At 47.2% G+C, this 15,492-nt stretch overlaps 1 protein-coding gene across 1 annotated transcript in view; it reads right to left on the bottom strand.

Annotated features, from left to right (window-relative positions):
• Positions 1-15,492, bottom strand: part of LOC105902499 (MOB kinase activator 3B) — a 33,219-nt gene that overhangs the window by 13,399 nt on the left and 4,328 nt on the right. Inside the window, exon 2 of the mRNA XM_012830086.3 lies at positions 7,475-8,188. Within this exon, the coding sequence (XP_012685540.1) occupies positions 7,475-7,892 (418 nt within the window). The 5' untranslated portion in view covers positions 7,893-8,188. The remainder of the gene's footprint in view (positions 1-7,474; positions 8,189-15,492) is intronic.

The raw sequence follows: 15,492 nt of genomic DNA on the forward strand, positions 1-15,492 counted from the left end.
CCAATCTATCTGGATAACCTTTTAAACTGTACCTATGACTGACACACAAGGAACACACACACACACACACACACACACACACAAATCCAGCAACATGATATCTGACATAATTTCAAGACACCTAGAGACACCAAGATACTAAGGGGCAGGCGAGTGGACATGGAGATGTTTAGGGGCCATTTATCTGTGTGTTGCTAAAGAGTTCTAGAAGTTTTCTAGAGAGTTCTGTTTTGGGGAGCTCTGTAGTTCTTACTGCAGCCCCATTAGCCTACTTTAAACAGGACTGCAGGAGAAATAATGTGCTGGTGAGGATGTCCTGAGGGAAATTGGAAGGGGGTGGGGGGTAGTTCTGTGAGACCACCCATAGAGCTACTCCCCCACCCATCCCAAATCACCACATACAATCCCCCCCCACCCCATCTCAAATCCACTGTCCCTCTCCACTGAATTAACTAATCTGCCACCTGCTGAACAGATATGTCAGAGGAGCTATAACAAACCACCATCACACAGTGGATAAAACACAACAGAGGCAGACTGCTGATAGATATAGCAGTAGATATAGCCATATAGTAGTAAATATAGCCATATAGCAGTAGATATAACCATATAGTAGTAGATATAGCCATATAGCAGTAGATATAACCATATAGTAGTAGATATAGCCATATAGCATATAGCACTAGATATAACCAGGTAAAGTGTGCATGGTTTTGATATTGTGGTGCCATTCAAATCTCTAAAACACCACTAAATTGACCTAAAATTTACTAAAATAGAATTTCCAGTCATCACAAAGCTTTCGTCGCAAATTGAAACAAAGAAAATGTTGAAACACTAATGAGTGAAAGCAATCACTCATTAGAGAAAACAGCACCTCAAAGAAAGCAAACAGCAAACAAAGCGTTCTTTCTCCTATTTGATTTTCATTTGTTCTCATTGCTGCTCTTCACAGTGACTCAGCCTTGTTTTTTTGGAGCGAGAGAGGAGAGAAAAGAGAGCGAGAGAGGAGAGAAAAGAGAGCGAGAGGAGAGAGCGAGAGAGGACAGAGGAGAGAGCGAGAGAGGAAAGAGGAGAAAGGAGAGAGCGAGAGAGGAGAGAGAGGAGAGAGAGGATCGAGAGAGGAGAGAGCGAGAGAGGAGAGAGCGAGAGAGGACAGAGGAGAAAAGAGAGAGGAAAGAGGAGAGAGCGAGAGAGGAAAGAGGAGAAAGGAGAGAGCGAGAGAGGAGAGAGGATCGAGAGAGGACAGAGAGAGGAGAGAGAGGAGCGATAGAGAGAGCGAGAGAGGAGAGAAGAGGGATAGAGAGAGCGAGAGAGGAGAGAGGAGAGGGGAGAGAGGAGAGAGGAGGGAGTGAGAGAGGAGAGAGGAGAGAGGAGGGATAGAGATAGCGAGAGGAGAGAGGAACGCTCAGGGCTTCAGAGCTGTGCTGCTGACTGGGGCTCATGCGCTGGCCTGGCGAGGCCGACCCCAGCCAGGCTAATGAGTGGCCGTGGCCTTGGGTAATAAGCGGATGGCTGTTTGTGTAACGAGGCACGGTTATCAGGACGTCTCTTTGACAGAGGGAACAGAGGATGGAGGCAATCTGCACATTTCTGGGGCTTTTAGAGAGAGAGAGAGAGAGAGAGAGAGAGAGAGAGAAACATTTCTTTTAAAACTGATGTGAGGAGACCCAGTTTCCGAGAGAGGACAGTGAGAATGACTTAAACAGCTCAGACAAACGCAGGTTAACTGGACAGGATGGCTGTTAAAATAAAAAACAAATGAGCTCTTATAAAAAGTCGAGACCACCCACTTTACTTAGGGTTAGCAACATTCCCATTTTTACATCCCAACTCTGTTATGAGCAGACTGATGTTGTTCTAATGTTGTTCTCTCTATTGTCAGTGGATAGAAGGACCACATTCAAACAGACAAAAGACATACAATCTAATCAAATAAAAGTATTGTACCTACAGTATGTCGACTCAAACCCATGTTCTTGTAATCCTCCAAAAACCTATAGACTGATGATTTCTGTCAAGCAGTCAATCTCTTCTGTTTTAAACATCACTGACCAGCCCAAAACCTCTTGGAGACATTCTGAGCCACACTTCCTGGATACGTGTATCCCACTCTAAACCACTGTTGCTAAGCAAGGGGAAGAGCTGACTTGGTCTGTGTAATGAGGTCAGGTCCCTTAAATACATGTTATTCCAGGGAGAGAGAAGGTAGACATTTCGAGACATGCCTTTATGAGACTCCAAGCACAACACAGACTTTTAAACAGTTTAGGCTTTGGGGTTGTGTATAGACTCAGGATAATAAGGGATTTTCAAATGATGATCTTCTTCTAGGCCTCAGATCTAGGATCTTCTTCTAGGTCTCATCACTCTTCTGCCCTAGTGAGTGCTCTGATTTACTACCCTCTACCCCATGACTGATGGTAAACTTTTTACAGCAGCTATCCTGGGGTCTAAGCAAGCGTGTAATGAGGTCAGAGGTCAAATGACCCTCCTGGTGTCATGACACAGGAAGTCACATTCTGGCAACAGGAACATCCTTTCCTCTGGGTCTAAGAACAGGCTCTTCCTTTTATCTGATTTCAAGAGGGGGCTTCTTTAAAGAATGTCTAGCATTATGACCTCGCATCAACACTCCATTTTGTTTGACCCCAGCAGAAGGGCCCTCTCATAAAAGTGGGATGTACTCCAAGATAAAGAAGCACTTTCTTTTTTTTAGACGGTCTGTAGAACCATTAGCTTCCTCATAATGATTACATGTCCACAAGATCAAACAGAATCCTTTTTGATTCATCATCTCAATTTTATCTCTGAATTGATCAAGAACACAACAGTCTGAAAAAGCCTTTGACAAGGAACGACATGATAAGTTTGGCTATGACATGCTAATCAAGGAGGAGGGTCTGTGGGGGTTTTGGTGTGGGAGGCAGACTGAGTAATAGTGGGGTGATGACTTAATCATGTGGTCCGCAGACGCTAGAGGTGGGAGGGCAGCCTGGAACGGGCTCCAACACCTGGAGGAAAACATCTGGACCACGGCATGCTAGGTTTCCATGACAACGGCACAAACAGAGTGTTTGGAGATCACAAGAAGTAGGACACAGGAGCGGAATATAAAACAACAACAAACCCCATAAAGTATCAAGCACTTAAATATATAAAACCCTATGCCTACCCCTCACAGGCCTGTAAATTAGAAACACATACGAAAATACATATAATGTATTTGTAAGTATCATATTGCGTTAATGCTTGAATGTTATGTCCTGTAAGGAGATAAGTGGAGATTATGAGGATCAGCATAGCAACATAGCAGTGTTTACTTGTTTACATATTTCCCCAGTACCCCTAGAGGGCCTGTGATGACTAACACCCGCCTGCTCTGAGGCAGCTGATTGGAGAGTTTACAGCAGCCAGAACACATACAGTATGATACAGTAGGATACAGACAAAACAAGCTCAGCTAAACACAGGACCCTGTGAATTTACAATGGGCTTGTAATGGCAGCACACATTACTGGTAAAGTAGCAACCCATTCACGGCCACAGAACGGCCCGATCATCAACCTCCACAACAGGAGTAGTCTGGCCATTAAAATCATTATTTTGTCCACACAAGACAATGTTGGGGTAAGCATGCGTGTATGTGTCTTTGTGTGCGTGTGTGTGCGTGTGTGTGTGTGTGTGTGTGCGTGTGTGTGTGTGTGCGTGTGTGTGTGTGTATGTGTGTTCAGAAAGCCCTCTTGAAATCCTCTTAGTGGAAGCCAAGGCACAGGCAGCCAGTAATTTGCCCGACTGTAAAACGTGTGAGCCGAGAGGACGTGAACTGGGGCGCATTCTGCCTCCGTGGTTCAGCCGAATCATCCCCCGAAGCCAGAGTGCCTCTGCAGGCCTCGTGTGTCATCACGGCATTTTAAATAAAGACCTTCGTACAGGGCCGACGCAGTGGGGCAGAGTGTAGCGCGCGCCCCTCCAGGCAAACTGTACTCCATCCTCGACCAATCTGTAATGTAGCCTCATGTTACATAACCAACCCAAAATACCCAGAGGGGGTGGTAAGGGTACAAGGCCTTCTATTGCTCCCGAAATGAATAATAAACACACTGAAACACAAACACACACGCTTGCTTAAAATTCAAGCGCCACACATACCCACCTTCACAGACATGCAGAGAAATGTGACTACAATGGACACAGACACAGACACAGACACAGACACACACACACACACACACACACACACACACACACACACACAGAAAATGCTGAGTTCAACAGGACCATTTTCTTCCTGGTGCTTCTAGGTAGTCTTTGATCCTCGACAAAAAGGCTTACTTGAAAAGTAGTTTCCCAGTCCCATGAAGAGGCTTGATTGTTACAGTGAAACAGTACAATGTGACCAATGAGAGTAAAAGAGGGATGGGCCATTATCTCAGACCAGCATCACATTGATAAGTGAACAAGCTAAGCGAGCTAACAGCGCCAAGAATGGTATGCTATTCTCATATCTACTTCGATAGCATTGTTTCCGTTCTTAGAAATTCTCGTCTTGCAGAATGCTTGTCTGTCTGCCAGAGACATTCCATCAGTTCCTCCATTCAGCCACACCTTGAGATGATACCTACTATGGTGTGTTTGTGTGTCTCTAAATGTGTGTGTGTGTGTGTTATGATACCAGGTCTGATATCCTGTGTCCCGACACTGTCTGTTGAGCTCAATAGCCCTGCCTTTGTCACCGGCCGTGTACGAGTGTGTGAACATGAGCACGTGTGTCACACATTCCCAACGGTACCCGGTTCAAACGGCCTAAGCACGAAACCAAAACAGATGCCGAAGAACATTCCGGAGAGCGGGCTAATCCCTTTCTGCTGACTCCGCTCAGGGGTTTAGAGGGCAAGCCCTCTCCAGGGGATCCTCCCCCTCCCTGGTCCCAATGTTGAGTGAGGTAAGGTCACGGCACCATGCCCATGCCCATAACACATGGACTCTCTACTGGACTCGCACCCACTCGCTTGCCCGCTCACAGAGGCTTATATATGCAGTACAAGCTGGCTTTGTTTAGGATAAATCAAACACAGAACATTTTAATATGCAGAGTTCCAGCAGAAGCTGCGTCAGCAAAAAAATAACGTTCTCTGGCAGAACTGGTAACATGTGAACGAGGAACTTGGCAAGGAACAGTAGTGGCTTGGAATTACGAAATGACACCGTGATGGGAATAAGGAAACAATCCACCAAAAATCCAAAAGCTTTCAAGAATCAGCTGCCGCTCGTTGATTCAGCTGCTATTCCATATTTAGTCCATTCTTTTTCGTTTCGCCGTGAATAAAATATGGCTACTGTACACAAATGGAGCTGTGGCTAGGGCTACGGCTAGGCTGCGCATGCCTGAGGGTGAATAATTGATGCATGGCTGAGAGCACTAAGGGACCTAAAGAATGAGGGAAGAGAAGACTCTGTTGTAGGAGGATGAGGAGGAGGAAGAGGAGAGAAGGGGCTCTAAGGTTGCCAGTGACTCAGGTGCTCGTGTACGCCTGTGATGGGGCAGACAAAGGGCTTGAGGGGTAGGGTTTCAGTGGCGGAATGTTAGTGGGAGCAGGACGGGCCTTGGGGGATCAGATGGCCCTGCATAATTCACAGGATATGGCAGATACTGTTTCCTGTCAGCGATAGCCACCACCAACAGGGCAGACCTAAGGGAGCCTGCACGTTTCTGAGAGAGACAGAGGAAGAGCGGGAGAGAGAGAGAGAGAGAGAGAGAGAGAGAGAGAGAGAGAGAGAGAGAGCTGGAAGTCCAGACAGAGCATGAGAGAGAAAGAGACAGTATTTCTGAGTACCTATAACTGTCTAGCCATGCAGATGACAGAACAGTTGGCGTTCTGTTATTACAGGCAACCAATCTCTGACTAGTCTGCACATTGGCAACCAACTGTTTGATTACATAGCGGTGAGAACTCAGTGGAAGCTAGATACATTTCATTGTTTCTCTCTCGCTCTCTCTCGCTCGCTCGCTGACTAACTCTCCCAGCATAAGCATTATGTCTGACCCTGTCCAGCACAGCTGCTCTGGACTGGCTCAGCTTAAACTGATTTGAAAAGTAAACAAAACGCCAGCCTAACTATAAATCGGCTTATGCATCAAATGGGTGGATCACTGGCACAAAACAAGAGCTGTAAACAAATGCAGAAGAGTTTGTAATCTCATCCCGAAATGACTTGAAAGTATCAGGGATAATTGGAGAAGTGGTGAGCACCACAATGTGACCGTGAGGATTTATGGTGACACTGGTTTATGGTGACACTTGTGAGAATGGCCCGAGCCGGCCATCTCACGATGTGGGATGTAGGCTGCTGGAATGGGCTTGCAGGTAGGCAGGAGCACACACAGCGCAGGAGATAGTGACTTTCGTATAAAAATAGCTATATATTTATTAACACAGGGTAATCACAACCCCCGAAAAATATAAACAAAACCAGGGTAATCACAACCCTGAAACACAAACACAAAGGTTTCACACATATGACCAGTAAAACTAGATGAAGCCCAGAGAGACTCCTCCTCCCTGTACTCAAGTGGCAGCATCATTAACTTTATCTCACATTTTCCGACAAGTTCTTGTAGGCCACCAGCGCCAAACATTTCTGAAGAGTGAAGTGCTAACTCCTAGCCTGGGGGGCATCCTGTCTACTCCTGACATCTGAACACAGCAGCCTCACCTGTTGCTTCACGCCAAGGCCAAAGCAAAGCGAAATGTTATGATGACAGTTTTCATTTTCAGACTGCAAAGTGTTGGAGCTCAAGGATGTGATGAGGTCAAGCAACATCAACTGTCAACACAAACTAATCAAAAAAGGTAGGCATCCTCATTGAGAGGGAGATCAACAAAATTCATGAATTGCTACTTTATTCCATGATTTTAGGAGAGCTAACATCATGCTCCATCAATGGTTCTACTGAAGCCGCACAGGACACCATCACGATCAAACACTAATGTGTGTTGGGACATCGACGAGGACTGGCGTTTCCAGAAGGGGTCAACACCTGAGGGTCTTCTACTGTACCCCCTGAAAGTGCACAACACACGTAAGAAAAAAGCAACCGGTCAAGACAGGGTCAAAGAAACCCTTGAGCGTACTATACCTCCTGACTGAACCACCTGAAAGTGCACAACACACGTAAGAAAAAAGCAACCGGTCAAGACAGGGTCAAAGAAACCCTTGAGGGGGGCACTGTGGCGCAAGCAGTAGCCCTGACCACATTCGGGCTTGATGCCCATGGAGGACACGGGTTCGAAACCGGCCCGATGTCATTTCTCCTGTCCACTCCCCACCTCTTCTCCCTCTCATTTCCTGTCCCACTCTTCACTGCACTATCGATTAAAAGGCAAAAACGCCCAAAAATAAATCTTAAAAAAATAAAATAAACCCTTGAGCGTACTAGACCTCTTTGCCTGGAGCATAGTGTTGTACTCACCTACGCTGGTGGGGAAGATGTCCTCGTTGTTGATCTGCACCTCAATCCAGTCCATGAGCAGGCTCATGTAGACGGGGGCGGGCAGCGGGGTGGGCCGCTTGTACTTGTGCTCGTCTTGCCAGCGGTACTCGTAGCGGGGCCCGCCGGACATGACCGGGCAGCTCTTTTCCGTGCAGAACTCGCAGACGGTGCCATAGATGAGGTTGATCCGGTTGAAGAAGTCCACCACATGCACGGCCACCCAGTCGTTGAGGTCCTCGCCATGGGGCACCTGGACCGCGCCGCGCAGGTCCACGCCCGAGTTGAGCGAGGCCTGCGCCCGCTTGTGCAGCTCGAAGCGCTGGGTGCCCGGCTCGAACTTGCGCTTGGGCCGGAAGGTCCGGTCCTTGTTGAAGACCTGCTTGAGCGCGATGGACATGCTGGCGTGCAGGTCGGCGGAGGTTAGAGGAGAGGAGGAGAGGGGGGAGGGCAGGAGGAGCAGGCAGGAGGGGGGGCGAAGCGGGAAGACCGGCGGGGGTTTCTCGGCCGACCTCGGAGGAGAAGGGCGCCCCTCAGTGGAGACGCTGGCGCCAATAGTAGTGCTGTGAGGCGCCAGGGAAGGGTTGAGGAGACGCGTGAGGAGGTCTGAGGAGGGCGGAGGAGACGCGTGAGGAGGTCTGAGGAGGGAATAGGCGTTTTCTCGTCAGAGCCTGGAGGTCAGCGTCAGGGCATGTTCTGTAGGGGGGAGGAGAAAAGAGCACATGTGAGTAATGCACTGAGGAATGGAGGCATGCCTTTACAGGAGACGTCTTCATAGCCGTCTGATTGAGACGGGCAGGATTACAGGAAGTAATGTGAGATGTGAGAAATGAAGGGACTTTTCAGAGAAAGAAAAACAAAAACCTACAACAGCTGTGCTGGAAAAGACTATATCGCTATCCTTTGACATGAGAATATCTTTCACTGGGGTTCATGAACGGTCAAATTCAAACACACACACACACACACACACACACACACATACACTTTCACATGCTGAGCTGGGACATTCTCAATTTACAACAGGAACACTTCACCTGGCGCTGCATGGCAGGGCATCGCAGAGAGCTAGAGGAATGTATTTTAATCTCTCTGCCAACATATGTGAAGGTGTGTGTGTGTGTGTGTGTGTGTGTGTGTTAGTGTGTGTGAAGGTGTTAGTGTGTGTATATGTGTGAATCGGCACACATAGACATTTTCACCTATTTTTGTGTGTGTTAATAAGTGTGTGTATATATGTGTATGTGTCTGTATTTAGAAGTCCTTGCCAAGTGACACAACAGCGCTGTACGGACGTGCACGCTAGGCAGCGCTAGGCTAGGCTTTCCACTGATGGATATCAGCGAGCATGGGATCCTGTTGCCACTTGCCTGAGCCTCAGCACAATGGATAACTCTGTGGTGATGTCAGGCTGCAGAGAGGCAAACGCTCTCCAACCATCTGTCAGCACCCATTTACGCTAACACACACTTCACACAACGGCATACACACATACGTTCTAAACTCACACACACAAACATATAGGCGTGCACGCACGCACGCGCACACACACACACACACCCACCCAAACTCTTATATTTCAAACTAAGTCAAGCCAAACCCCAAAACCTGAACAATAAGTCATACTGACAACTTATACCAAATAAGTACGCCTGACAAAAGGCTCAAATCTTCCCACCCCTAAACACTACATAATGGTGTACAATTGGGGTCTTGTGTGAACAAAAAAACATGTTTAATCTCTGCAGAGAATGAGAACAAGATGATTTTAATGTAAATCCAAATATGTTCTGGTTTTTACAGTTTAGAGAGGACGCCTGCTGCAAGCTGCCCCCTCCTGAGAGCAAGTAGAGGCATACGGACTTCAAACCCGGGAGGCACCAGATGTTCCCATGGCGATTAGGGTAATTACAGTACCTCTGCCTGCGGTTCCTCCAGCCTCCACCCCCATCGCTCCGCTACCCCTGTCTGTCTGTCTGGACCAAATGAGAGAGTGGAGAAAGCAACCCCACACAAAGCTTTCACTTCAGTAACAGAATCACCAATACCTGCTCTTTAAATCAATTTTGTAAATTACCTCGTCTTTAAAAAGGCTGCTTTTAAAGGATGTCTTGGGATTTGATGTTGCAGTCTATTGTGATGTCAATCCCAGTTTGTTTTGCCAAAAAGCTTTAATATTTGGCATGTCTGTCTGCTTAGTCTGATTGAGTGGATTTCTTGCGACCCTTCTGTCAGGTTCTCAAATGCATGACATTATGCTCATTCAACTACCTGTGTTTAGTGGGCTTATGCAAGATAATTACTGGTTCTTGATACAACTCATGCCATTTGAGACTGCTTTCCCGTAAGGAAGCACATTTTACAATTAACAAATGAGACAAACAAAACCAAAAGCAGACACCCAAAAGATAAATCCCCTAGGGACTTGCCAAGCGTCTGTCTCACCCTGGCAGACCAGAGTCGGAGTAATTTCCCCTGAGTAGTCTTGACAGCTTTTGTGTCGCGTTCCTTGTTGGCTGCTGCTGGGGCATGACGGAGCCTTTCGTCTCAGGTTAATATCCGCCAGGGAATTCTGAGGACACTTCCTCCTCGGCAAGCACCTAATTTTCCCTTTTAGCGGATGATCATGCTAGGCTAGACATCGGAAACGCGGCCAGATCCTCGCCCTCTTTGTTCGAAAAGCCTAAATCGTTTTTTAATAAAGAGGCCCCCTTGCTCCTCTCCGAATCGAGATGGGGATCGCTGAAGTGGTACAGCTTGGCTTTCCCAGGCTCCGCTGGCCAGAGAGCGGCTCGGATTCACACGGTGATGTTTACACTCAGCTCATTCCCCCTGGCGTGCCGGTGAACACAAGACAAACGACAGGAAAGCATCGGCCCTATGGCAACTTCACGTATCCCCTTGTGTCCTTTGACAATCTAACAACCCGGGGGCCAGAGATTTATACTCTCCCATTGTGTGTCTGTGTGTGTGAGTGTGTGTGTGTGTCTGTGTGTGTGTGTGAGTGTGAGTGTGTGTGTGTGTGTGTGAGTGTGTGTGAGTGTGTGTGTGTGTGTGTGTGTGAGTGTGTGTGAGTGTGTGTGAGTGTGTGTGAGTGTGTGTGTGTGTGTGTGTGTGAGTGTGTCTGTGTGTGTGAGTGTGTGTGTGTGAGTGTGTGTGTGTGTGCCCCGGCAAGCCCCACAACATGGCCCCACCGGCTTTGTTCTGTGGCAGGAACCATGTCTGGTGCTCGGAGGGAATTGAAAGAGATGGATGCGTCATTAAACACAGGTATCTATAGCTGGTGTTGCCCACAGCTCTAGCATAAGTGGTTCTGTGTCTGGTTCTGTGTCTGCACTCTTTCACGTGACCATTCAACAACAACACCATTTAGCTTATCCAACTTCAAAAAGAATCGGATAGTGACTGAACAAAGTATATTTGTTCATTGTTGGTCCTTGTTCAAAAACTCAGCCACATCCTAATGGAACAACATATTCAAGAATAAGAGCAAAGCTGAAAGCTGAAAAGGTTCTCCTCTGTGGCCAGAGTCGACCTTACCCAGTCCAAGGAGAAAGGACTGGACATGTAAACAACAGTGGCATGTTCACATCTCAAAGGTCAGAATGAACATTTCAGCCACATTTCTTCAAGCATACCATACATTCACAGGGCTTCACAGCTCATGACTCTGACCATTAAAATAAACTTGCTCATACAGTCTGCAATGCCGTCACTTAGGAGGTATATAGGCCTTGCATAGGCTTAGTACTTGATCTGCACTTTCCTTGAACATATGAATGAATCCTAACTCTACTTTATAAACTTTTCTTTGGTGGCTTACCTGAAATCAGAGCAGTCCACTCACTCAAGAGATTGGCTAGCTCCCAAACTGTATCATCCTTGAGTGACAAGAAATTTCCCCCAAGCACTCCTCACAATCACCGTGATTAGTCTAGAATTTGGTCTTTGGACTCCCGCTATCATCAGAGAACACTTTTACACTAATGAGCAGCTTGGCAGTTTGAGGTGAAACTTGAACGTGAGGGCGTTACCTAGCACTCCAATGACAGATTTGACACAGCATGGCTGGTCTGTTGTGACAGGGCTCCTGCTGACATCACCACCTCCACTGCAGAATGCAGGTTTGTCCTCATAACATTGAAATCAGGGATGATTGCGTCACTGACAGACGCTTCACTGATACAGACGACAGGACGGGTCAATCAGGTAGAGTGAATGAATAAGAGCTTTTGTGTGTAAGGACAATGGCTAGAAAAGACAGCAATGTGGACTAACACGTCGGTCATGTCCTGCAACTGATAAGAACTTCTGATTGAAGCACCTGTTAAGGAAGGACCCTCGACAATAGCTGAGGTGTGACCTGCTTTACGGGCTGAAATAACGCATAGTCTAGACCTACACCCTTTAGTACACCATTTGCATTCTATCAATGCTCACAGACACACAGACTAGTGGTTTGTCCGTCTAGATGCCTGCAACTCTCTGCTATAACGACAGGTATTCAGTGACTCGTCCTCTGACCTGTTACACGGAATAAGGATTTCGGCTCAAAACAAGGAAACGCGCTCCCTTTTTATATTTCTCCCACGCTGCTGGGAGCAGCAGCAGTGCAGTGGCTCCATGAAACATTAATAACCTCCGCTGAGAAGCACTTTCGCATCAGTGAACCATGATATTTCCACATGCATTACAGACGTGTCCCATGGGTACAGTGTACATGTTGAAGAATGGAGGACGAGGACCGGGCCATCCATTATGTATAATGTTTATGTTTACACACCCAAAACCCGTGTTATTTGCATTGCCAGTAAAGTTGTTCTTTTGATGATTTGGGATTGGCCAAAAACCTATGTGTGATTGATGCCTGTTGAGCACAAGATGGCAACAATGGACTTGATTGGCTACGGTTCTGTGCAGGACAGGGAGGTGCATGTGATTGGCCTTCGGCTTACTGACCCTGTGATGACCACACGTGTGGCCATAGCACTGTTTCAGTCTAAGAATTGTGCCAAAGGGCTTCCTGTGTCTAGGACAGAGTTAATAATCAACCGATCCATTGAAGCTTTGGCCCTGACTCAGATCGGTCAAAGGCCCGACATCAATGGATGTTTTGTCCTGTGATTTAACAGGAAAACCATGTTTGCTTTAATCCACTCCCTGTGTACTGATAAAGAACAGGCATGGCCCCCCTCCTGTTATTAGTACAGTATAATAAACAGAACAAAATGCCCTCGGCAGCTCTTGACCAAGACAACCACATTCAGCATGGGTAGTTTCATTACGAGAGAGGGTAAACATTAAAATGGACTGAGTTAATGGTAGACATGTTTGCACACAAACACACAAACCCTCAGTAACTGGCAACACAAGCAGACTCAGTAGAACGTAAATAAAGAGAAATATTCAGCATTATTGTGCAACATCCAATAAGCCCGCAGTCTCATTTTCAAAATAATAATATTTGTTGAGTAATCATTGTGTTTTCTCATCTCAGCTGAGGCCAGTCGACCAGAGTAATCAGTTTAATTAAGGACGGGTCGGCGCAGTTCAGACGAGTTCACACAGACTGCAGTACTCCCACAGCCACGGGAGCCCTGCCCTAATCAGGGAGCCAATAATCACTGATTAATGTCAATGCTAATTATTCTGCAATCTGCTGGATGCCATATTCCAGCAACCTCACACTGCTACGGTACACCATTCAGGACTACTACAGGATAGGTGGGCCAGGATCTAAAGGCTCATTAGACTGAGGAAATGTCCTGATCATTAGACATTAACCCCTTTCCATGACCATTTGGCTAAGTATTTCTCCTGGGTTATATTAAAAGGTGGAACATTAAGATTAAAGGGTATGGACCATTGGCTGGGTGATTCGTAGTCATGGTGACCTGATAGACGCAGACCTGGGATGCCCCACCCTGCTTGTTTTGGCCTTTATAAACTTCCAGGCAGTTCATTTCAAGAGGCCTCTACTGCAAGAGACGTCTGCCCACTGCTCGGCTCACTATAAGAAAGGTCAGCGCATGAATTCTAATGGCTGGGAAGAAACGCTATAAAAATTCCTGAGCTGGGGGCCTAGGGCAGTCACCAGCTCGGGTGGTCTGGGGCAGGCCTTTGTGCTGCGACACCAGCCGGCTGCCGAGGTGGGAACAAAGTGAGCACACACACGCACACGCACACACGCACACGCACACGCACACGCACACACACACACACACACACACATATAACCCCACCATCTCCACTACCAGTGACGTGTTCCTATGGAATGTGCTTTGAACAGCCCCGTATATACTAGACGTTAACCAAAAGTAAAGCACACACACACACACTCAGACACACCCTCAACAAGGGGCTATAAACACTCCCGTGAACAACCTGAACGTGACAAAGTCAAAACTAGTCGTGAACTTTTTGGAGCACCAGTCCACACCTGGGACAAGAATACTCTGGACCAATCCCAGGTTTATTTCTGCTAAATGGGTCATGAAGATGAGAGGCTTTGTTGACTCGATAAAAAATAACCCATTATGAGGATAAGGGATTTCTTTAGCTGCTCTTGTCCTGCCAATTAAAATCAAAGCATCTAGCAATTCAAAGTTAGTCACTCTCTTAAACTAATACACAATGTACTTTTTCCATCATGATTCATGACCAATCTTTACTCACGTGGTACTACATTTGTGTAATATTTTCATATTATGCAATGTCAGCCTATGTCAGGAACCTGATGACACAATCATGCCCACACCATGCCTAGTACAAGCATTTGCATTAATTCTGTATGCCTTGGCCAAGGCACAGTCCGAGTCATTAGACCGCATGAACCAAAGAGTGGGGTCACAACGCCTGTGAATGCGTCAGCGGCAAGACTCATGACCGGCTGTTGGAGCGAGACGGACTCGCTGCCTGGGCCTTAACGCCACTGGGGATCACAACAGCTTTCCAACGCAGGCCGGATAACAGGAACACTTTAGCACAGCTCCGGCCTGGGGCCGTCCACACGCACGCACGCCTCCGAGAGCTCAGTTACGGCCCGAGCAGGTGGTTTATGTACGAACGAAGGAGACAAAACGATGGCAGAGTCTCTTTCCTGTGCTGATGAGGCCTCCGGCGACGCCGGAAAACAATGCTGCGGGACTAATCGTGATAAACGCCTTCCAGACGCCAGGCATCACAACAAACGCACTCAGCGCTCGTACATGTTGGCAAATGTCTACTCAGGAAGTAATTACTTTCATTGGGCAATAAAGCTGATACAAGACATCATGATGTCATTACATCTAAAGGGACAGTGACGAAAAACAGAGAGAGAGAGAGAGAGAGAGAGAGGGAGAGAGAGAAGGGCAAAAAAGAGGGAGAGAGGAAGGAAACGAGGGAGGAAGAATGTATCCTAAAATATCTCATTACCACAGGGCAGTGTTCTGAGGTCAGTGCAGTGACACACACACACACACACACACACACACACACACACACACACACACACACACACACACACACACACACACACACACACACACACACACACACACACACACACGCCTGAGGCTGTATGTGGATGCTCTGTGTCACAAACTCATGGATGTGCTTGGATGGGCCCCTGATACCATGCAAATTACAGCACCGTTAGAAGCTGGAGGAGACAGGCCTGTTACATTTCAGGTAGATTGGTGGGCAATCTAATCCAGGCGGGTATACGCACACCATTCTTACTAGTACAACCAATTTATACACCATCAAGTTCAGATCACCCGAACTGTCCTTCGCAATCTAGTGCAGAGTGCACCAGCACAAGCCACACTAATCAGTGGGGGCGGAGTCTCTCCCTTTCTCTTAGTAGTGAGTGGGAATGCAGTCCCACGGCCAGACCAAATCACTGGATTTGTTGCCAACTGATTCTCTGTGTTTTAATCCATCCACTCTTGAGTCACCCCGTTTGAATCAGTTCAGTTATGGGTCATTCGGTCTTGTCCCCTGTGATTCCCCCTTTC

This window comes from Clupea harengus, chromosome 12 (genome assembly GCF_900700415.2).
Source record: "Clupea harengus chromosome 12, Ch_v2.0.2, whole genome shotgun sequence".
Taxonomy (NCBI): Eukaryota; Metazoa; Chordata; class Actinopteri; order Clupeiformes; family Clupeidae; genus Clupea; species Clupea harengus.